At 42.1% G+C, this 24898-nt stretch overlaps 1 protein-coding gene across 1 annotated transcript in view; it reads right to left on the reverse strand.

The window, feature by feature from the left end:
* FNIP2 (folliculin interacting protein 2) overlaps positions 1 to 24898 on the reverse strand; it is a 35632-nt gene that overhangs the window by 1383 nt on the left and 9351 nt on the right. Inside the window, exons 6-17 of the mRNA XM_015424758.1 lie at positions 24771 to 24871; positions 24567 to 24656; positions 22338 to 22409; positions 20887 to 21007; positions 19446 to 19647; positions 18830 to 18918; positions 15028 to 15174; positions 14761 to 14930; positions 10129 to 11311; positions 8618 to 8774; positions 6130 to 6330; positions 4894 to 5009 (exon numbers count right to left, since the gene is read on the reverse strand). Of these exons, the coding sequence (XP_015280244.1) occupies positions 4894 to 5009; positions 6130 to 6330; positions 8618 to 8774; positions 10129 to 11311; positions 14761 to 14930; positions 15028 to 15174; positions 18830 to 18918; positions 19446 to 19647; positions 20887 to 21007; positions 22338 to 22409; positions 24567 to 24656; positions 24771 to 24871 (2649 nt within the window). The remainder of the gene's footprint in view (positions 1 to 4893; positions 5010 to 6129; positions 6331 to 8617; positions 8775 to 10128; positions 11312 to 14760; positions 14931 to 15027; positions 15175 to 18829; positions 18919 to 19445; positions 19648 to 20886; positions 21008 to 22337; positions 22410 to 24566; positions 24657 to 24770; positions 24872 to 24898) is intronic.

Consider the following 24898-nt stretch of genomic DNA (forward strand, 5'->3'; position numbering starts at 1 on the left):
TCCTTCCTGGAACTCCAAACCTAAGTTTAGTGTTCATTGGAGGTACAATTGGATCATGTATACCAATGCTCATAAGCCAGCCCAGATAACATTCCCAGGCAGAAAAGGAAAGGATATTATTTAGCTCTTCTTGATGTCCCTTCTCTTCTTTCATGCCTTTGAAACCCTTCATTGTCTGAGATTCATGTTGCACAAGGACTTTGTATAGGCAGCGGGACAGTGTACAGGTATTTGTGGGCTTCTTAGTATTGTCCTGTAACTTATCTGAATATTATCTTTGACCATCTCTGCTGCTCCAACTATTCAGCTGAATTCCCACTTCCATTCTCCATCGATACCCTGAGTTTCATCCTTTTATTTTAAAAGTTTCCTCAAAAGTGTGCTATTATTCCAATTTGGATAGGTTTGTTAGCACAACATAAACCTGGAGCTTTGTTAGAACAGGAGTGGGAGGTGGTGGGAGAGATATTTCTATCTCACACGTCTTCCTGGAGTGAATCTGGATCCAAGTAACAAGCAAGCCTTGCTCACAGATGCATTATGTAGCGTACATGTGTCATATCAAGCATGGTAAGAAAAAGCAGTCTGCTATCAAGAAAAAGACTACTCGGATCCCAGGTACTAAATGACAACACCTTTCCCTAAGCGACCGCTAAGGAGCAAAATGAATCCCAGTACAAAGTGGTGGCAATTTCACGAGAAATTAATATTTATGTATAACCAAACAACTACATGGATTAGGCAGTCTCAAGAAAACATGAATACATTCGGGAGACCGGAAGTGGGTGTGGTGCAGCGACGGGCAGCTTCTCGGTCGCTCCGAGAACACCCAATCTTTTTACGCTCCTTTGGGGGGCCCCGTGGCAACCGGGGGTACTCCGATAGACGTCCCGGGGAGAGGTCTAAGCAGGGGAACCTGTTGCGGCCCCTCCCGCTCTGGCAAGGCAGGGGGGTGTCCGCTTCTGTCCTGAAGCAGGAGCTTTCTTTGGAGTAGAGCATGATCCCATGCTCTACACAAGCTGCCGCCAGCCTTTTTAAATTCTTTTTGGAATAAAATCTAGTTACAACATGGATATGATAATATAAGATCGACTTGCAAGTAGCCCCAAAAGTTTTGAGCCCAAGACGGAGAAGATTAGCGGCCAGAGAAGGAACGGGGGAAGGATGTGGATGGTTTGTTTTTTCTCTCGGGGTCAAGGAATTTTGTTGTAGGAACTCACTTTTGTGCTTGTATTAATGGAAGGTTATTGAAAGTGACGTAGATTATATCTTTAACATGGCATCTACAGAGGAGTTGGAGGAAGAGGATTTTGATGACGACACCTTAATAGGGGAACTGACACTAGAGCAATTAATGAAGGTATTGAAGAGTAAAAAAGTATTAAACAAGTTTGCATAAATGTTTTTGGAAACTTGCAAGAGACACAAGGGGACAAGGAAAATGAGGAGAAAAATGAAGAGAAACTGGTGCAGGATGGATGGAAAGAGACGGAGCAACAGGCTGATGGCTATAAAGAGATGTGTGTTGATACTCAGCCTGTGCCGCTAATAGAAATAAAAACGAAGAGGAAAGGAGTGCAGTATTTAGAGACAGAACAGAAAAGAAAGAAAGGACAAAATAGGCTGGATAAGGAAGGAAGAACAAAAAAGAAAAAGACAAAAAAGAGAATAAGACAAGGACTGTGGAAAAGTAGGATTGGAAAGATAAGCAGGAACTACAGAGAAGAAAGTTTTGAAATAAGGCCACACAGAGATAAAGAAAAAAGCTATGGAGACTCTTTGAGGCAAAATAAGAAAAAAAGAAAGAGACCAAGACGAAGTGTGTGGAAAGGCAAGACTGAAATTATAAACTGGGACATTGATAGGTGGAAGCATAGAAGCAGCAGCTTAGGGAGAAAATTTCATCTATACAAAGAGAAAAGACATGTGGAATCATTGAAGCTGAAAAGCAAACTTCAGATCCATAGGAAAAAAATTAAGATGTATAAAGAGAGAGGGGTGTTACAAAAATTGATGATATTTTTATATCTTAATATGGATGAACTTGTTTCTATATCTTATTTAGTTAGGAAGGTTGGATGTAAGATATAGGTAACATGAGTGGGAAATGTGGAAGTAAGTTTTTCATTCAAGGGGGAAGAGAAATTAATGAATGGGATTAATTTAGAGTGGTTTGGATATTTTTTTAACCTTGGAAATATGGATTTATGTCTCTTATTGTACTCCAATACTGATGAAATGTGTATTCAAGTAGGAGGGGTATAAATAATGAATCGGAATAGAGTGGTTCTGAAGAATTATGTTATATTGGAAATATAAATTTATGGTTCTTATGGTATTTTGAAATTGATGAGTTGGTTTAATTATTTTAGGGTTTTAGGATAGGTGGCTGTGTTTAATCAAGGTTTAAATAGGTTGATGTACTTTTTGGATTTTTGTATGAAGTTATAATTTTTGAAGTACCATAATATTGCCTATTTGTGTATGAAAGTAAATTATAGGAGTAGTTTTCTATTAAACGTGGGCAGGGAAAAAAATAATGAACAGGGTTATATTTGGGCTGTAGAAAGTTGGTTTGATTTTAAAGAAGTCTGATCACATTGTAAATTGAATGGTCTCTGGTGCACCTAATTAATGATGATTTTGTTTATATCTCTACATGTATAATTATTTAGTTATATATATATGGTGGGTTTAAGGTGTTTTTGATAGATGGAACAGGGAAAGTAATTTAGAGTTAAAGATTGGAGTATGAACCAATAGTATAAAATTCAAACGAGGATAATTAAGAAGTGTTTGCGTAATCTTGCATTTAGCAAGTGAAAATTGTGAGAATCTTACATAGAGAGTTTAAAGTCTATAGAAGATGGGTAAAGTAAGATGGGTAAAGTAAAAAAATGTAATAAGCAAGTTAAAACTTAATATGATAACTTTTTAGAAAGGTGTACAGAAAGGGTGATTTGTGTATTTGGCTTCTATATATAAGAGTTGAATATATGGTATGTGTTATGATATATTGACAATAGTTTGTAGGATATTTATGTAACTAGATTGTTACTTAGGTTGTATGTTTGTATGTGTGGCATATTGAAAACCCAATAAACAGATTATTAAAAAGAAAAAGAAAACATGAATAGATTCCACAATGAGGAAAAGCACTTAACTAATAGTCTGAATTGTAACAAGACTCACTTTTCAGGAGCAGAAATCGACAAAACGGATAGGAAATAGGGTAAAAGTCACAAAACATGGGAGTGCTGTACGATGCTATTGCTACAGAGAACGTTTCAGACCCAGACACGGTAACAGATGGATGATCCACCACTTCACTAATCTAGACCCAAAAAAATCTCAGCACAGATGTCCTGTACTGAGGACTGAGCTATTTTTGAATGTGTAGCAATGCTTGTAAAGAAACAGAAGTTACGAAGTATCAAATGGCAAACTGAATGACATTACTTCTTGAGTCTCATAAAAAGTTTCTACCCAAGATTATAAAAAACTTACATTTTGTCAGTTGTTGTGATGGGCCCATGCCAGTCAGCCCATGTGGGGAGGTCTGGCTCCCAGAGGCCTGGCCAAACAGCTGGTCTGACCTGGAAGATGGCCATGGACGAGCCAGGAGAGGAACCCAGTCTGGCATCCAGATGGACCAGTGGCAAGAGCAACAGTGAGTGTGCTGCCAGCCTCACTACAGAGGCTGCTACTGAGGGGCAATGGAGCTCCGGCCCCCACACAGCCTCAGCTGTAATGTGGTGATGGAACAGAAGAAATGACAAAGGAGAGAGAGACAAAAGAAAAAAGAAGCTAGACATCTAAAAGAGGAGGAAGCAGAGATGAGGGGGGAGGACTGGCAGAGCTGGGTGACAGCCAGTGGAAATGTTGTTAGTCTTAAGGTGTCACTAGACTTCTCTTTTTTATTTTACAAGACGCAGATCTTTGAGCTCTGAAGAGCTCTGCTTCAAGAGACAGAGAAGGAAAGGTGGTCCAACTTGGGGGGGGGGGAGACTTGCAAAGAAAGGGAGGAAAGCGGTCCGAAGGAACTGGCAATGGGCATGGCATGTGTCCTCCCTTCTTTGATGAATTGTATTTATTTATTTTTCGCATTTATATCCTGCCCATCCCGTAAACGGGCTCAGGGCGGGTCACTACATTTCAATAAATACAATAACATTTAAAACACATTAAAACATATGAAATCAATAGTCATGCCTGCCGTAGGGAGAATCTGGCCCACTGATGTAACTAGGTATGGCTGGTTATCAGTAGGTGAAATTAACCACACCAGGTCTGTGATGCAAATACAGAGTGCAAAAAATGACTGTGAGACCCCTTGTTGGACTGTTGGAACTTGCTTATACTACCTGAGTCTGGGTATAGCTTCTCATTGGTCCTTGAGGGTATCACAGTTGGGAACGAATTTGTTCAAACCATTAGTTTATGTAACTGATTTGCTTTAGATACAAGCTGCATGAGGTAAAATGGGGATGGCTAAACGGAAGCCTACAGAGCAATTCTGTTGGACTGAGAGATCCTACCAGATTTCAGTCCGTGTGTAGTAAAAACTGTTCCCATACTTTTCTATCTCAAAGAAGTTCATATTTTACTTTTCTTCACATTTCATGTGTAACTGTGTGGCTGACAACAAAACAAAGTATATATGACATGCATATTGTTTTTAGTGCTTCTTCTCATAGCTTTCTCAAACATGTTCTGGGAAGACCCAGGTTCCAAATGCTTGTTGAGTGGATCTTTTGGAAAAATTTTTGTTTTTCCCACCACAATCTCAACTGATGACCTTTCTGTTGCCCGAAACGTTCTGAATATCTGAGTGTCTGACAGGGTGCAAATACCTCAACTTTAAAAGTAGTTCCAGGGAGAACAATAACTCACCCCAACACCACTCCAAGCTCTTTCACATGAACTCGGGTATGACCTCGCAAATATTTTGACAGCATTGTGCTTTTGAGGTACATTTCCTGTAACCGATCCTCAAGGTGCATTATACACTATAACAGAGGGAAAACATCACAAGGTTTATATCCAGTAGATCACAACACATAAAAGATGTGCCAATAAGGCTGTGCTCAGCAGCAGGACCTTTCTAGTACTCGGTCCTCCACTCTGTACGATGGTCTCTCCTCAAGAAACATGCACAGCCTTGACATTTACTTTCTTTTGGAGGCAGACCACGAAGTTTTTCATTTGCCCTGGCTTCTAAAAAACGAGCTTTTGGTTTTCCACAACTTAACTAATCTGGAGGGCTGCCCTGCTGCCCTTTTGTATTTAAGATTGGAGGGTTTTTTATTACTCAACTTGCAGTTGGTTTTCTTTGGCTGTTTTTATTTTTGTCTCAGAAACCCACTTAAGTGCTGAAAGGCAGTATACACATGTTTTGCACATAAATACAAACATATATGCAATATGTTATTAGTTTATTAAAATACTTATAGTGGACCCAAGAAGATTGTTGTTGAGATGTGACCAAAAGTCCAATCAATATATTTTCCCTGCTAACCATCAAATGGAAGTTCTGCCTATTTGCCGGGAAGCAGCCTGACAATGGGGGTGTTTGGGCTGACCGCTTGTGCTGGTGGATTCACCTATATATAATCACACTGGTAGGTGGGCAGGGACCAAAGCAACTCTGCCCTTCTGGGCTTTGAGATTACAGGGAATAAAGCCTGTAGCCATGGCTTGTCCAGGCAGAGGGGAAAGACTGCAGGCAAAAAGAAGACCATTAGCTGGGGTAGTGATGCTCTTGGCGCTTGGGGGGGGGGCAACAGTAGGAGAGCTTCTGGAGTTCTGGCCATGCTGGTGGACCTCCTGATGGCACCTGGGGTTTAGCCACTGTGTGACACAGAGTGCTGGACTGGATGGGCCATTGGCCTGATCCAACATGGCTTCTCTTATGTTCTTAACTCTCCATGCAGCTGCCACATAAGAGAGTTCTATAGGGATCAGTCCAGTTAACTTGGTAGAAAGAGAGTAGTATCTGGTACGCTGACTTGTTGCTCCTAGGACAGAAAGTGTGTGCAGGGGTACACACAGTTTAAAACTTGTCACCCTTCACATTTTCCCTGCTAGTCAATACCAACTGCATGCACTTATTTATCAAGGAGAACTTACAAAGTCGGCAGGCAGGTTAAGTTTGTAAAGCTGTAAAATGGATTGCAACAAAGAGGACACTTGGCTGGAGACCAGGACATCCTTGCCTAGCTTCATATTGTCCATCATTTTCCTCTGGCTTGTGGCCACCTGCACAGTCCACTTATCTGTATCAGCAATAATGCAAACAGCTTCTGCGATGGGCTCATCTAGTACTGGATGCTGTAAGAGGCACAAAACACACACCAAACGGAGCTGAAACGGGACATTTTCAAACCACTTTTGAGCTAATTATTTGATAAATATACAAGTGAAGTGCGGAATGGAGACATCTTGCATTCAGCACAATTTAAACACTATAAATCAAATGCATTACTTAAATGATTTGTCAGGTCTGTATCTTCTACCTGATGAAGCTTATGATCAGTACAATTTCCCCTCCACATTGAATACGCTGATGGCACACTGACAGGCCCAGTTTTGGTGACAGTTATCAAGCCAGCTTATTTCTATTAACAAATATTGAATTACTGATAGTGAATTGCCCTTTCAAACAAATATCCAGCTTTAGAAGTTGTGCTACAAAAGCTTCTATTTTTTTCAATGCAAGACTTGACAAGTATGTGGATTAGGACTATCAAAATAAATGCCCTAACCTGTGTAGCCCAGGCTAACCCGATCTCATGAGATCTCAGAAGCTAAGCAAGGTTGACCCTGGTCAGTATTTGGATAGGAGACTTCCAAGGAAGTCCAGGGTTGCTATGCAGAGGCAGGCTATGACAAACAACTTCTGAATGTCTCTTGCCTTGAAAACCCTATGGAGTCAACCTAAATCAGCTGTGAACTGATGGCAAAAAAATCAAAATAAATAGTGTGCATGCATGAAGCATATGCATATTCAGGGCATTTGCACACCTCAGTAAATACAGATTTCTGAATCAGGCCAAACAAGCAGTTATGCAACACACAGCCATGCCAAGATCCACAAGGAAATGCATTGTATGAAAGACAGACGTTTCTACTTTGCAGCTTGACCACCAAGTGTTTAAACATGAGTGTGTTTATGAAATCAAGCAGACAATTAGGGTTGCCTCCACATGATCCAGTTCCATCTGGTTCTCATTAGAGGATGAGAAAAGGCAGAGGAAAATGGGAGAAGCCACCCTGCAGTGGGAGAAACATGCCTACATGAACCTGTCTTCAGAATATCCCTTTTCTTTAGATAAAAGGTGCAAACAACATAAGGCAACTACAATGTGCAAGAAATGAAGCCTCCAAAACAATTATGTGGTTTCCTCATCATGCAGAAGAAAAAAGAAAGAGCTCACTTTTACAGTGAAACTCTAAGGCCTTGGTCTCACCAAGGTGGTAAACTTCTCCCTTGGTTATATCACTTTAGACTGCAGGTGGCAACTTGCATGTCTGAATACTTCTCCAAACAAAAAGATTCCTTCCACAAAGAAAGGCCAGGTTAGAAGCCTCCTCCACGACACTGCAGTTCTTTAGGTAGAGGGATACAATATGCAGACAGAATATGCAAATACAAGTTACATCTAGTTTAGTAGTAGGTTCCTGCAGAGGCCAGTCAGGTGCTTTTGGAAGCCCATGTGCACACTGTGATGGTGATGATGAGCCCCAGTACTCAGGGACACTCCCTTTCCATAAGGGAGCTTCATTTCTAGCTATAGTTAACAGAACAATTCATGCAGGTTAAGTCTGCAAAAGACTGGTTCTTTTTGAAGTCCATCTATTCCAATGGACACCACTTCATCTTGTTTTACTGAACTCTGTAAGGAAGTTTTGCATACTTCTATTAGTGGAGCAAAAGTAGATTCAAGCAAAGTTAAAATGGAACATCTCTGTTGCTCGGTCTGCCCAACTCTCCATAATGCTTCCTTTTCTGGCCAGACCTGCATACAGAAAGAGGCTTCTTGCTAAAAAATGTACACAGAGGTTGCGGTCACACGTGCCAGAAAAAACGGGGGGGGGAGGGAAGCGAGGCTATTTCCTCTGGAAGAATTTGACCTGCAGTTGCGCGGTCACACCTCCCTCTGAAGCTGCGGGCACAGACCGTCAGTGTGTGATCAGACGCAACTGCGGGTGAATCTTTTTTTTGGTGCTGTTTCCCCCCCCCCATGCGCTTAACCGAGGGAACGATGAATCACACCTTCGCACCAAGGGCTCCCTATGGAGTTTGCGATGATGCGCATACTGCGAGGGGGGGGGACAACAGCACGGAGTCGAGATGACTTGATCAGACTATCCCGATGCCATGAGAGCCCGCTGGAGCGATCAGACACAGGAAAGTCCATCCGTGGCCCATCACAACCCACTTACTACCAGATTTTCCCCGGTGTCTTTTAACTCCACTTCTGTGGTGGAGCAGAACAGGTTGCCGACGGCTGCAGGGCGCTTCCCAGATGTTGTTGTCTGATCGCGTCCTTTAAATCTGCCCGGCATTCGCACCTATGTCGGGTCTAATTGTGCGTATGATCGCAGCCAGACTTACATTTACTGAATGACACAAATCAGCTGGTAAACGAAGCTTGAGTTGTTCATCATTACTTATTCCATGTAATACGAGATCAGGCATATATGAAGCACAACAGCCCCCCAGAAGTGATCGTCCAAAATGTCTCACACTTTGATTGCTGATTGTGTTGGATCTGAAACACAAGAATTGGTTGCTCTTTGTCAACATGTTGCAAAACTTCAATCACATTCGGGACAGGACTACGTTACCCACCTTCCTTGCCAGCCAAGATTATGGCCAAAAGTCTAGAATGGTCATGAAAAATTTACCCTTGTTCTGAAAATGCATGTTACTTCGCTTTCCGATCGTTATTAGGACCAACATGGTTAACTGCAACTTCTGCCTATTTTGAATACACCTGATTTTATCTGATAAAAGAGAGAGGCTCTTCAACAGAGGAAATTACCTGGGAGGAGATTGTTCTTATGGGGCTCCCTCTGTTACTGAGAGACATTACCTACTTTGGCTCCTGTCAACTCTTTACCTAGTGCATCATCTGAAATTAATCTTTAGGATTAATGTAACTAGCACCCCCCTTTCCTTTTAGCCTTTTAAGAGATCTGTGTGTGCTTTCTAGTGTTGGGACACATTTGGTCAACTACTGATCTTTGTATTTCTAATTGGGTATGTCCATTTTTCCTCTCTTCCCAGGACACCAATGGAATAACCTGATACCAGCTCCTCTAATTACCAGCCTGAGGAAGAGTTCTGGAGACATGAGAAGCTTGCATACAGTTCTGCATTATTTTGGTTGATCTTAATAAAAGTTATTACATGGCTTTTGTTTTCCATTTACTCTAGAACTTTCAAATGCCTACACAGCAAAATGTCTACACTGCATCTTCCCAATCAAAAGCTGGGAAAAGTTAGGAAGATTGTCTTAAATTAGGAAGATTGTCTTAGGTGTCAGTTTTCTCTCACCATCCTGTAGGCAGGGAGCCAGGGGGTTGCCTAAATCCATAACTAGGCAAACCTCTGCTTTACCAGCTGTACCGTCACAGTTATAATGTAATCATACCCTCAGTGCTATTTTTGAAGCAGTAGCTCTGGAAATTCTTTACCCAAACTCCTGTGAGCCACAAATCCAGCTATGTTAACTCCATTTTTGTTATCACATTTCAAATCAAGTCATTTGTGCTCTGTAGCAGTTCTCAAAATCAACCTATTTATAAAGACTGAAAGATCACAATATTTTCTGTAGCTAAGGTAATAGAAATGTATGCACCACAGAGACAAAAAATGAGGCTTTTTGTTCTGTTCAACTACATTTATCTGTTGCTTAAACCTTAAATGGTGATATTTGAGAATTAATCATAAATTCAACCCCCCCAGCCTTCCCAGAATATGAAAACATTGCTAAATAATGAAAACGTCTGGGTTAATTTGCTCTAAGTTGCCCATTCTATTTACTGTCATATTCAAATACTGCTCCAAAATTATGCAGAATTCTGGAGAATGACATCTTAGGCTCATAGAAAGCATTTTACCTTGGCAAAACAAGCTCCACTTCTGAGAGCTCCTCAGGTTGACTGGAGATCAAGCTCTGAGGTTGTACATCTGGACTACATGCACTGCCTTCGTCATCACTCTCTCCCAGGGCACTGTCCGAGCTCTCGTTTCTAGGAATATTCTCCTCCATTCTGAAAGGGTGTTTCCTTCCAGTATCCCCACAGAGGACATCCTCAATAACCACTTGGTCAGAAACATGCCCATCAATAGAACTCTTTGCATCACAGCCAAGAGAACCACTTGCTAGGTTTTCACAGCATGTACTTTTAGCTTCCTCCGGTTTGATTTTGCTGTCAGAAGGGACAGGCGGCTGACCCGATGCCCGAGAGGCAGCTGGCATTCGTGTTTTGCTCACTTTCTGCCTGGAACGTGGCTTATAAGAGAAGTCAGATTTTTCTCGTTGAGCTTGGGCAGTTATACACAAAATATCTGGCACCAAGCACGGAGATTTGCCTTTACTCCTGAGTTTCCCCAGAGATCCACTCATCTCCTTTCTTTGGATCTCTACGTCAGATTCTGGCGAGGTGGAGCTTCCAATCTGGAAGGTAACTTTTTCTGACTGAGGCCACCTCTGGTCAACCCTCACAGAAGATGAATTGCTGAGCAGCGGCTCCCTTTCCTTACGGTGGTTGCCATCATTTATTTCTATGGTTAAGTTCTCCAATTTAGCTCTCCCTCCAAATATAGCTTCTGAACTGGCCATAGTTTTACCCTTGTTAACCTCTTCCACGATTTCTTTAGGAGAGCCTATTTTGGACAAACGGGAAGATACCTCGGAACTATGCTCCACATTCACCCCTTCATGCTTTCCCTTCAAGCCTGCAGGCTCAGTGCAGCTCTCATATCTCACAGAGGAATGACTTGCAGTCTTCTGAGGCAGAAGAGGAGGCACAAGAGCAGGTTCCTTTCTAACAGTGACTACCACATAATCAGATTCCTCAATGTCTCCCTTCTCCAGAGCTGTTGTGAGCTTACATCCATTCACAGCTTGTTCTCCTTCAGTGATGTTCCCGTTCAAGGTCAGCTGGTCATCTTGTAGCTCAGAGCACCGTAAGAAATAGGTGAGAACGTAGAGGATGCGCTGAACCAAATCCTTACGTTTCCCAACCACTACTGTCCGTGTCATCCTGATAGGAGACCCTATAGCACCATACAAGTCACCTATATGAAGTACAAGGAAAACAAGGTGACTCACACATTGTATGTATTATGAAGTCGAGCAGACAGAGATTATGTAAAGGACAGATGGTTAAAATTCAACACCTGTCCCTGTTGTTCTAGTGGTCAGGATTCATCACTTGGGTCTGATTCCTAGTGAGGAAAGTGTTTATTAGGTGAAGGGATATGGCTCAGTGGTAGAGCACACATGACTTTCAAATAAGGGCCTAGATTTAAACCTTGGCATTTCCAAATAAAGGATCTTGGACAAGAGGTTTTAGGAAAGCCCTCTGTATACAGTGCTGCTGCCAGCCAGAGTGGACAATATCGAGCAATATATGCCCATGTTAGGACTTGGATTAAGGCAGTTTCTTACTAAATTCAGCATTTCTTTTTCCTTTGTCAAAAAAAGAGAGAGAGACTCATGTATAAACTTTGCTTACATTACAGAAAACTCAGGACATGATTTGGCCAAAGTTAAGCCCTTTGAAGTCCCACTGATTTTAACAGTTCTGCCACTGAAATCATTGGGACCTTGAGATGTTCAGTTTTGGCTAGAATGCAGAAACAGTGCTCCACTGATATCATGCAATAATTGGCTTCCTTGTTGGGAAGGTTCTTTCCAAGTTCTTAGCAGGGATCTGTATACTTTGCATTAAAAGGAATTTCATATTTGCACAAGAAGAAACTGAATTCTGCAGCCTATGTCAAATTGTGCCAAAACAAGAGTTTTACAACTTAGCAAAGAACTCCACTGGATCTTTGACTGGGAACTTCTGTCCAGCCCACCCTTTGGCTTTTGGCCTATTTTTTATTGCATTTATATCCCACATTTCTTCTACAATGTAACCTGCAGACAAGACACATAGGACACTCGCACATTCTCCCCTCCAGGCACTGACCAGACCCAGACTTGCTTGGCTTCAGCAAGGTCACTGCATCATTAATGAGGGGCTGGAGCTCAGTGATAAGAGTGTCTGGCTTTGTAAGCAGAAGGTTCCAGGTTCAGTTCCCAGCATCTTCACTCCAAAGGATCAGACAGGATCAGATTTGAAAGACCTTGACCTGAGACCCTGAAGTCTGAGTAGACAATACTGACCTTGATGGACCAGTGGCCTGGCTTACCATTATATAGCAGCTTCATGTGTACTTGAGCCTTCAGAACTACACCCTTGGAATCACCCACACAGCCCTTAAGTGTTCAAAGCTTTTCTTTTTAAGGAAAGTCAAGCCCTGCACTGGATGCTGACTTTATCTACCAAATGCTGACTTTTATCTACCAAATATGTCATTTTTTCCTGGATTATCTGGCTAGAGAGTAGTTGACAGAGCTTGTGCTACTCATGATTGACCGATCCACCCCAGATTTGTTCAGATATTGAACAAAATCTATTGCTTGCACCTATGGCTGTGCAAAGGAATAAAAGGTGATTATGTAGTTTGTAGCCTACTCAGGTACCACTAGAGGGCACCATATGCTTCATAGAATTATGGCTATATGGATAACAGGATAATGTATAGTGGGCACCTGGTTACAAGATGCTTCTGAGAAAGAAGAATGATTCACAAAAGCTCACACTGGAAAAATGTTGTTAGTCTTTACAGTATCACTGGACTTATACATTCCAATCCCAAAGAAGGGCAATGCCAAGGAATGTTCAAACTATCACACAATTGCACTCATTTCACATGGTAGCAAGGTCATGCTCAAGATCCTACAAGCTAGGCTTCAACACTATGTGGATAGAGAACTGCCAGAAGTACAAGCTGGGTTTCAAAGAGGTAGAGGAACTAGAGATCAAATTGCCAACATTTGCTGGATTATGGAGAAAGCAAGAAAGTACCAGAAAAACATCTACTTCTGCTTCACTGACTATGCTAAAGCCTTTGACTGTGTGGATCACAACAAACTATGGCAGGTCCTTAAAGAGACAGGAGTACCAGACCACCTCACATGTCTCTTGAGAAACTTGTATAAGGGTCAATAAGTGACAGTTAGAACCGGATATGGAACAACTGATTGGTTTAGCAGAGGAAAAGGAGTACAACAAGGATGTATATTGTCACCTTGCTTATTTAATTTATATGCAGAGTACATCATGCGAAAGGCTGGCCTGGATGAATCACAAGTAGGAATTAAGATTGCTGGGAAAAAGATCAACATCTTCAGATATGCAGACGATACCACTCTAATGGCACAAAGTAAAGAGGACCTAAAGAGCCTCTTGCTCAGGATTAAAGAGGAGAGCACAAAAGTGGGCTTGAAGCACAACATCAAAAAAACTAAGATCATGGCATCCGGCCCCATCACTCCTTGGCAAATAGAAGGGGAAGTCCTGGAAGTAGTGACAGACTTCACGTTCCTGGGATCCCAGCACACCGCAGACTGTGACAGCAGCCATGAAATTAAAAGACGCCTGCTCCTTGGGAGGAAAGCGATGGCAAACCTAAACAGCATGATAAAAAGCAGAGACATCACCCTGCCAACAAAAGTCCGCATGGTCAAAGCAATGGTATTCCCAGTAGTAACGTATGGCTGTGAGAGTTGGACTATAAGGAAGGCCGAGCGCCGAAGAATAGATTCTTTTGAACTATGGTGCTGGAGAAGACTCTTGAGAGTCCCTTGGACTGCAAGAATACCAAATCAGTCAATCCTAAAAGAAATCAACCCTGACTGTTCCCTGGAAGGCCAGATACTGAAGCTGAAACTCAAATACTTTGGCCACCAAATGAGAAGGGAGCACTCACTGGAGAAGACCCTGATGCTGGGAAAGACAGAAGGTCAAAGAAGACGGGGACGGCTGAGATGGTTAGACAGTGCAACGAACATGAAACTGAGCAAACTTCAGAGGATGGCGGAAGACAGGAGGGCCTGGTGTGATCTAGTCCATGGGGTCACAAAAAGTCGGACTCGACTGTGCGACTGAACAACAACAACTGTTGACTAGATTTTAGTAGACACTTATACAAACTTGTGGGTATACTTTCACATAGCTCCTGAATTGTTTGGGATGTGGTATATTATTGTGCATTATTGGATTTTATATAGGTTTACCTTACTGTATACCACTGTAAGTCTCAGGTTTCAGAAACTATTTTAAAAACATCTGTAGTCCTCTACCCTATGGCTTGTATCCAGTAGTGCACAACATAAATTAACATAAATTGATTTAGTGTGCTCAGAAATTGGTTGCACATGATTTTGAGCAAATAGCAATGCAAGTGGAGATGCAATAAAAGTTTGACTTAGCACAAGCAGCCACCATGGTCTTTTGCTTGCATTTTTGCTTGCAAGACAGCTACAGCACAAGTGGAAATTTTGCACTGGATCCAACCCAATATATTTAAATCCTTTCTATATGTACATGCACTAACACATTTTATAGATTAAAGCAATTGGAAGTTATTCAGATTTTTGTTTTTTAAGTTTGGCTTGGAAAATTTTCACTTACCAAGCTGGGCCCAAAGTGGATTGTAAGGATGCGATTTCCCCAACGAGTTCACAGACTGAGAAGCACGTTTCTCAGAGAAGGCCTTGATGGGGGGATGGTCAACTGGCATCACTGTAGGGACCCAGGCCAGGTGATATGTCAGCACCGCGGTTAACAAAGCAGCTAGAAACCTATGGAGAAGAGAGTCACAAAGTAAGAAACACTGCGGTAATCCTGCCATTTCCAAGCAAAAACAGCAAAACGAGGCAGGAGGAAATACAGACTTACTGGTTTTTGCTGGTCTGTTCTATCAGAACAGTGAATTCCTTAAGGAAGTGCTGGCATAACTGGCTCTTTTCTGAAGCACCGGACATCATCGTGAGCCACACAGGCTCTGTGATCCTTGGAACAGAATACAAGTTCCAGACTGTAACTCTGCCAAAAGAGGAAACCCCGAAGAACACATCTATTAACTCAGAGGTACGTATGATTCAAAATACAAGATTGCTTTGACCTGCTCTGCAATGAGGGAAAACTCCTCAGCTCTTAACAAACCACCGTGCTGGACCTACAGATTACAGCATTAGATGAGATGTGAGACAAGCAAGATGGACACTTCCAAAAACAGGGAGGAGCAGGATCCCTGCAGCCCTTTTCAATTGTTACGCTTGACTGCATGCATGGGCCAAACATACCAAACATGTGCACTCCTCTTGATATGTGCAACTGCAGTTTCTTCCTAAATGAGCCAACACGTGAATGTTCAGCCTCAGTCCTTCCAAAGCAGAAGGAAGGAGAGTCACCAGGGCCCATTTCCATCGGCCTTCTTTCAATAATTTATGTGGCACATTTCCCTGAATTCTTCTTTTCCAAAAGGTGAGATGTAAGCATCCTACCACTCTGCTAAACTGCATGGCAGAAGCTTTGTCTGACAGGAGGAGACTTCTCCAGAAGATGAGCCTCTTTTATTGGAGAATGGCTTCTTCTGCCAGAGGAAGCGTCTGTTCATAACAGACTGAAATGACAGGATACAACCTAATTAACCCACCAGGAATGGTCTATTTTAAGCATTTCTCTTTCACACCTTTCAGACAACTTGCTTCTTGAAGCAGGTTACAGTAATAAAAACTGCCAGCCAGAAGATACATACATACATACATATATAAATCTATATGTATCTATGTATGTAACACATACATGCACACAGACCTTCCCAGTTCATGAAATCCCTACATAAAAGTCTCCAAAATTAAAAAAACTACAGGAGTAGTTCACAGCAAAAATATTAGACTAAAGTGCAACGCTAACCACACAACAATCTCAAGCATCAATCTCCTGTCAACATGCCCTATGGGGATCCAGGGAATGCACAACTGCTTGGCCCTCCCCCTGCCTGCCTCCACGGTTCCAGCCAAATCCCCATGGCTGGAAAAGGCCTCAGTGCAGACCCCATGTTCCTCCTCCTCTCTTCCCAAGCCTCTCCTCCACAGCCGGGAGAAGACCTGGAGCCTCTTCCCTGGCCTGCCATTTGGCCCCTTGTATGGGCCAGGCTTGATCATATACATGCTCAGCTGCCTTCCCCTAACCTCCCACACCCATTCCCCACTGACATGACAGCCTAGCCAGTCTGGCCCAGCTGCTGCTGGCAACTCCTTAAAGGGTCCGCTCAGAGCTGTACAAGAGTTTGGCCTGGCCATGCCAGCCCTCTTGCTGTCAAGGTGGCCATAGAAGCTGTTGGCAGCCTGAGCGTTGGGGCTGGGGTCATGGCCATGTGCTGCGGCCTGGGTAAGTCCAGGAGAATCTCCAGTTCCAGACACCTCTTCTCTCAAAGAGAAACAAAGCTTACAACAGTTATCCATACACAGAGGATGGTTTTATAGAATTTTCATCTGTTTAAACTAACTTTTTATATTCTAATCTGTTAGAAGAGGACCTTCTATGGGGGGAAGGCAGCATACAAGTATGCTAAACAATCTCTCTCTCTCTCTCTTTCTAATAGAGGAAGCACCCACTGAAAAAACCTAACAGGAGACCATTTCTACACATCAACTAATATCCTGGGCTGCTGAAGAAAACAAGCCATGAGAGCTTTAAACAGCATGTTTAGGTTGTGTTTTTGGTTTAGACTCACATGCTCATTATGTAATCTCTACCCACCCTTTCCATCTTGGCTATGGCCCCAGTCAGGTGCTTTAATACTGAGCTGAAATACAGCCAGCTGATCAAACACCCGCCAAAGCTAGAGTAAAGCATGAAATCCCTTCCCAAATACCAATTATTTTTCAAAAGCTAGCAGCTTCCCTTGTGGCAGACGCTTTACAGACACTGTAACAGAATGGTACAATTTGATGATATTACTAAATTAGTTACAATAACTTTGTATGTCTTCATCATGGCTGATGTTTATGTTTGCAATTCATTTAGTGGCATGCAACCCAGTCTGCTAGCCTCTACAAAAACAGAATGAGGAAACACGGAGTTTTTAAGGACAAGAAACTTTCAGAAGTTTCAGAATAAACAACGGCAAGAAGAGTCCTTGGGGCTGAGGGGACCAAATGATAACCCTACCGAGCATTTGTGCAATGATTCTGAGAGGTCAAAGCACTCTGCAGTCACCTTGAGGTAATCCTTGCAACAGCCCTGTAAGCGTGATGACCAATTTGTTCAAATATTGGGAGGGAGAGCAATGGCTTGTTTAAGGCCACCTAGTTATTTTGTTGCACAGATGAGGTGCTTTCTCAGTTCCACCTCTTAGCTACTATGTTAAACAACCACACTTTGAATACCTGTGGGAGAATTCTTACATTAAAATCCAAATGCAAAAAACCCCACACAGAAACTAAAAAACCCAAATAACCTCCCCAAACAACAACGACAAAAAACAAGTACTTCTGTCCCCCCCCCCCAAAAGGATTCTGACCATTTTGCCCTAGTTAAGTCTAGTCTCAGATAAGTAGTTTCTCTTTTAGAAACCTGGCTGTATACTACTGCAGATAACACAACTATTATTGTTATCAGCTATTCTGGTAAATCCATCCTGAAAAATGACTGTGTAATTACAAAACTGTGTACTAGTGCTGGGTGGTGTTGGTGAAGGAAGGATTAGCAATGCTCTGTTGCCTGTTCCTTATAAATCAGCTCTCAGACATTTTTTCCCTGGTGTATCCTTACAGCTTTTTTGGTTATCTTTGTTTTCTGCACAGAATTATGTGCAGCAACACCCTGTCCTCCCCCCATGTTGTACAGCAGCTATTGTTCAGTCAAATGGTGCCCAGCACCAAGGGAACACCTTCTCCATGCCACTCTAGACATACAAGCCAATAAGCCGCTGGTTTAGGTGAAGTTTTCAAAAATTCTGTTTCTTTTAAAACATTTTTTTTAAGTAATCATCCAGATTTAAGATTATTTGAAAATAAATGTAATAGAAATTTGTGCCTTTGCCTGATTACAAGGCAAGGATTTAAGAGAGGCGCCACTTTCCTCTGAGACTCAGATTCAGATACCCATCCTGACATGAAGCTTGCTGGATAACCCTCCTGTGGTATGTCACACACTCCCTCTGTCTAATCTACCTCATAGGGCTGTTGTGAGGGTTCAATCTCTCGAGCTCCTTATAGACATATAAACATACAAAATCCCGCTCTTGATATTTAAGTGGGAGATGCAATCTGTACCACACACTTAAGTCTGTCGCTGCCTCTGCACTCCCAAATGGAAAAACTGGTAACACATTAAATAAGCTTTGAAAAACAGGTCTGAACAACAGTGTCACGCTACTGCTTTTCTTAGCCCTCTTCTGTCACCATTATTGTAAAGATGGGCAATCTCTACCGTGCCATTTGCCATTCTCATGCTTTATCCGGAGACTATATGGCAGCAGAGATGCAATTGTGCAAACTTAGGACGGGGGCGGGATCTACCCTCCAAGAAGAAAAAACAGGCAATATCTGGACAGCAAGTAAAGATTGGGGACACAAGTGAGAAATAGGACACAAGCACCACTCTGGATACACCCTAAGGAGAAATACAGATTTGCTGTGGTGGTGTTTGTGTGCCCCTCTGTACTTCTCCATGCAACATGAATCCATACCTGAATTCAGTCAGGGCATCCATGACACGGCTGATGTAAACTTGAACTCTTTGGCTAGTTTCTGCTATTTTTCTACAGGAGATCATAGCCTTGAAGAGAAAGTAATCAAAAGCTGGTTTTAAGAAAATGAAAACGATCTACTGAAGAACATTTAAAAGGTAAGTATTAGAAACAGAGACCAAATTACGTGTCCCCCCCCTCCCCTTACTCTTGGAACTTGGCATTACCATTATTCTAGAGATGTGTTTCATGAAAACAATATAAAATAGGCGGTGGTAGGGAGAACAACACAAAAAAACTCTGGGGCTCAATGGATAACCCAGGTGGTGGGTGGGCTCATAAACCTTTTTCCTCAGTTCCTGAACACAGGTGCTCTCCCAACAAGCTCCACAGAGACCCCTCTCTGAAGGCCCTGCTGCATGAAGTAGGTCTACCCTGTACTTCCATATCATATTCAGAGCCAGTGTGATACCTAGGAAAAAACTGTGTGGCTTGATACAGGGGACACACAATCAAATTGCCATTTGGTTATGGAACCCCTGTTGGGGGATCCCCCCTTGACATCTTACTCTCTCTGCCTCACAGGAGGTAGCAACCAGAGCAATTAGCTCTTTACCATTTCAATTGCGCTCTTCAGCTTGCTCATATGTGATTCAAATAAAGGAAAGTGAGAAAAGAAGAAATCCTGGAAATCCCTCTGTGCCACTTCCTTTTCTGGCAGAGAGAAAATGATGCTGAGAGCGATCTTTTTTCTTCGAATCATTGCAGGGTTGAGGCCACAGCTTTCATCTGCCATGTTGAACGTCTCTTCGGTTGACCTGCAAGGAGTGGAGTGGAGGAGCAGAAGAGAAGCAGAATGTTACTTGTCTGGAATTTTTTTTAAAGAACATCTCTGGTACTCAAACCTGAGCAATAGATTTAAACGAGGCAATTTTTTTTTAAAAAAAACCCCTCAAACTTTGATGCAATTTTGTCATTGTCTAGTTGCCGCATTTAAAATCCATTCTCTCACAACCATTAGGGTATTTAGAGTGACAAAAGCTTCTCCTGTGCCAGTGGGACCCTAGGCCTAATAATAACTAGTATATGACTGAAGTATACCTTGAAATAAATCACCTTCCTCAAGACAAGCACCCAGTTCAGTTTGCTCGTTGTGCTCAAACAAGATGGTCTGGCCTGGTTTTCCTTCCTTTTTGTTAGGCCCCAACCCGCCCCAGGTCATCACTGAATTTATATTAAAACATTATGCACTATCACGTGATGAATTAAAGGGTATGGTTCACAAGACTTAGCATTAGACACGCTAGTATGGGATCAGGAGAGATCAAGGATATGATGGGTTTCCACTAACACAACTTGTTCACAGTGAGGGTCACCCAACTGGCTACATGATAATTCATCCTAATTAGGCTTTTAACACAGATACCTTAGTAGGTGCCTTTTCCCGTAAACACGCCATGGCTCAGTGATAGGCTTCTGCTTTGAATGCAGAAGGTGTTGCAGGTCCTGACAAGGTCCCAGGTTTAACAGCTCACATCTCTAGGGATCAGGTAGTCGGTGATGTGAAAGACCTCAGCCTGAGACCCTGGAGAGCCACGGCTAGTTAGAGGAGTCAATGCTGACCTTGACAGACCAACGGCCTGCCTAAGTATAAGGCAGCTCCCCCACCTTTAAATTAAAATCATCAGAAAACAAGTTGCTTCTTGTAAATAAGTAAGAAAATCATGTTCCCTCAGAAACGGCACATTTAGTGGAAGAATCTTCACTGAGAAACTCTTTCTAGAGAAATCCATCAGGCCTGAACTATTACAGCCTAGTTGTTAAAATCTTTATTTGTCCTATCCTTCTATGCTTTTTGATTTCTTCTGTTTCCTGCAACAGTAGCTTCTGTAGTCTTTTTGTGTGGTTTATCAATGATTTTTAATTATTCTTTTCATTACTTTGTTATAATCCTCTTGGGAGGGATTTCTGTTAGACAGAACAGCATCCTAAACATTTAAATGTAAATACGATTCCGCGAAACTATGTTCTAGGGAGAATATTCCTTTGAAACTTACCACCTCGGAATAATGCCATTTTCCAAACTTGTTGTTTGACTTCGGAGCCAGCGGCGTTGGTAGCTACTAGAAGCGGAGCTTGGAGAGGGCAGTGGAGTCATCAAGAGGCTGCTCAAGGATGCTGGCAAGAAAGTAAAAATATCACAACGTTTCCTAGGGGTGTTAGTTACTGAGTAGCTTCCTCAGGCCTCAGAAGAGTGAATCTTACCACTGTCAAAGATACCCAAAGTTTCAACTTTAATGGAGTTACTATCAAAGCACCACAACAAAAACTGATAATTACTCCTGTGTACTGAGATTATACCTGATAAGAGTTCATCCTATTCAGTTGTTTAGCAGTGAAAGAGAATGAACACCACTTTTACCACAGTAATTATGTTTCTAGCTTTCAGTCCCAAAACAACTAAGAGCTAAATAGGTTCATGTGGTACAATAGATATAACTGATAACTTTTTATATTGCCACAGGAGTGCAGCCATTGCTTCTCTTTCCCAGACTCCTTTGATCCAACCGTAATTTTTTCCCCACCTACTCTAAGTCTATGTAAAACGTTCCCTAGCTTAAGACTATTACTATTATACTTGAGACATGGGCTTTATATATTAAAAAAAATCAACTCTACAATGTCTCTCCCTACTGCTAGGGTTACCAGTGTCAAGGTGGGTTCTGGAGTTCTCCCAGAATTACAATTAATCTCCCCACTACAGAGACCAGTTTCCTAAAGGGAATGGCAGTTTCAGAGAGTAGACTCCATGGTACCACATACCCACCTAGTTCTTTCTCCTCCTTAGACTCTGTCCTTGCCAGACACTGCCCCCAAATCTCCCAGGTTCCAGGTTTATTTCTCAAATTGGAGTGAGCAATCCTACCCACTGCACCCCACTTTCGGCAGCAACAGAGAAGGGTTTACATCCAGCCTGAAGAAGGGTTTTACAGGACACAACAGTTTGCTTAGTTTTTGCTAAAGATACTGGGGTGGATCCTACTCCGATCTACCACTCCACTGAGCAAAGTTCAAAGACTTCCTCCAGCCTAAGGAACCTTCCTCCAATCTGAGTGGCTCTTCTGTTGGAGGAAGAACTTCATAATTGGGAGGCAGGATCCCTAATGATACCTTTTTTTTCTTCAAATAGACAAATGGGGCTATTTCCTTTTTTTTTTTTTGTCGCTCTTTCTAAGATGACAATAGGATGCCAGAGGATTTATAGCACAAATTGGCACAGTCCAACATACTTATTAATATTTGTCACTTTGTGCTAGGGTATCTATCACATTTTTGCACTGTCCTTCCTCTCAGAAACACCAGGAGGCATGCATGGTTTTCTCTTCCCTCCAGTATTTCCTTTATAGCCATGGTTGTTATGAGGTACGTTGGTTGGGGAGGGGGTGACTACACCTCTGACTCTCCCCAGTATGACAGAAAGGAGGAAAAGGAACAAAGGAATAGATACCTGATCGAGCAATGCCACTGTCTCTGTCTTCATTCTGACCCCTGCTAGGCATGTCAACAGGTGTACTATGTGCTGAATCAGAGAGAGAAAGAGATAATCATTAGATGTGGCACGTGTCCTCATTATCACCAGCATTCTAAATCAGAGTCATACCAGCTGTATAGATTCCGTAGTGCTATTTTATTTTATTTTTTACAGTTCTGGAGTAATGGCCCAAGTTAATTATTTTAAAAGCAAACTAAAGTAAATGTAGTGAAAAGAAAGGTACGCATATACCATTGGGTGTTACTCAGAAAAGCATCACAGAGCGTTGAATATTCCAAGCAGTTCTTAGCTAAGTTTGCAAACGGCACAGGGAGGGGAGAGAAACCCTGCTCCAGATGGTGTCCCCCCCCTTCCCTGTTCTGTTTGTACCCAGTTGGTTTCAGAGCTGCCTCTCTTCATCTTGTGGGGGATATGTATGACGTGGGGGTGGGGAAAGAAAGAGTGCGTGAGCACCCACCAAAGAATGAACAAGTGAATGAATACGGCCACCACTGTACTCTGGAGCTCTCAGACTAGTACAGGAGGCACCTGGAATGGCAACTGTCCTCCATCCCAACTGCTTTTTCCAGGCCATACAATCCGTACACATTTATATTTTCAAAATAAACAGGTCAAGGTTTTTCCTCTTCACATTCTATTTTCTACAACGTTGTTATTCCAAGAGAGGAAAGCCTGTTTTTTCCTGTACTGTTCCCCTTTCCATCAGATCAAATGACCACAGTCATTCAGTGCATTGGTTCGTGGAGCTTTTTCCATACTTAAACACAAAGCAAAATGCAAAGACCACAGGGTATAGATATGTGTGTGAGTGTGCACATGCCATGCACACTCTTTTTGGACGAGACATTATTATGTGGCAGAAGTGCAAGTCATATCACAACTGCTTTTCCACCATGCATTGGGTATTAAATACAAACTTTTCAGCACATTAATAGCATGTTAAAGAGCCTAATTCAAGGCTTTGTGTTCCAGAGAAGAGTATCTCTTTGCAGTGCGTGAGGAAGAAAATATGTCTATTCTACAAGAACACAGTAGTAGGCTCAGGGTAGGTCAAGGCTACTTGACTCTGTACTTCTGATCCTGGAAGTATCCCCTTTATCAATCCATGTCTTTCAGCTGAGGGATCCTCGTCCAACCTCAATTAAAATTTAAGAGTAATTTACGCATACATAAAAGACAAACACAACAAAAAGTTTGGGATCAGTTCGTAATGGCTAAAATCTCGGACTCTCTGATGAGAGCGAATAACAGTAATACTCCTACTTACACTAAATTTGTTAGGACTTGGGCCCCGGTGTTAGATTATATGGTACAGAATGACATACTCCCGGCCAATCAAGCTTACCATTGCTGGTTATATTTATAGGAGGTAGCAGGGAACCTGGGGGACGGTAATAGGGCTGTATGGTGCTAGGCTAGTTGTCAAACTGATAATATATTAATTGTGATATATAGAAACTTAGATCCTGTAAGTAAGTGTTGTATGGAATGTTTGTGCATTATTAAAACAATTAAACAAGGGGGGTGGGAAGACAAACACCCCCAAGTGACAGGTTTCCCTTCCTTTTCAGCTGGCTTTATTACCAGCTACACAGAGCAGCAATCATTTCACAATACGATAAAATTCAGGTTACAAGAAGCCAATACTATTAAGTAAGAAAGACCACTTGATTAAAAAACATGCAACATTTGTGACTCATGTGAGATTAACATGCGTTCTTTTGATCCAAAGATAATCACCAACTCTAAAATGGGCATATCCTATAGCATTTAAGCCACTTGAGAACTAAGGGTTACCCAGCATCAAAAAGAAAGCCCAGGACACCATTACTACATTTGAAGAAAGGAACATAAATTGTCACTGCACACCAGCAAAAAGATTCTCTCAAAACCGGAAAGGGTCATTTATTTGTGAATAAACATACAAGAAGCAGTACAGCTAACAGGCTTACATGTCTGAAACTGCTGCACAAAAAAAAGCTGTAGGTGACATGATGTAGTTAATGCAGCCTTTTTAAAAAGGTCTCATATGTTGCAAAAAAAAATCAACAACACAAAAACCACCATCATCGTAGCCCCTTTCATTTGTAGAGCAATTACTGCTCACATGCCAAAAGATTTCATAGAAAGCCGAATCCCGTACATGTTGGCACAATTACACTAGGCTCAACATTCCACACAAACCTGAAAAGAAAGAAGCACTCCGGATGAGCCGGAGTGGCCCCCCTTCAGACACACCATGCAGCAGTTTGCTGCTACACAGCTGTAACACACCTATAGATACAACATGGAAAATATATAAAAACAGATTAAATGGCAGCTTAAGGAGAACAAATGCAAACTGGTCCATGGGGGGGGGGGAGGCTGTATAAACATGCATGGGTTTACCTAGATTACTTCCATTACGACAAGGGCCCAAACCATTTGGATTAGAGTTCAGCCTGGTTACGTTAGGATCTTGGCTGATATATTCAAAGCTGCCTTGCAAACTGAAAAGGGAAAATCCAGGAAAGAGT

The sequence above is a fragment of the Gekko japonicus genome, unplaced genomic scaffold (assembly GCF_001447785.1).
Source record: "Gekko japonicus isolate JY-2015 unplaced genomic scaffold, Gekko_japonicus_V1.1 scaffold827, whole genome shotgun sequence".
Lineage (NCBI taxonomy): Eukaryota > Metazoa > Chordata > Lepidosauria > Squamata > Gekkonidae > Gekko > Gekko japonicus.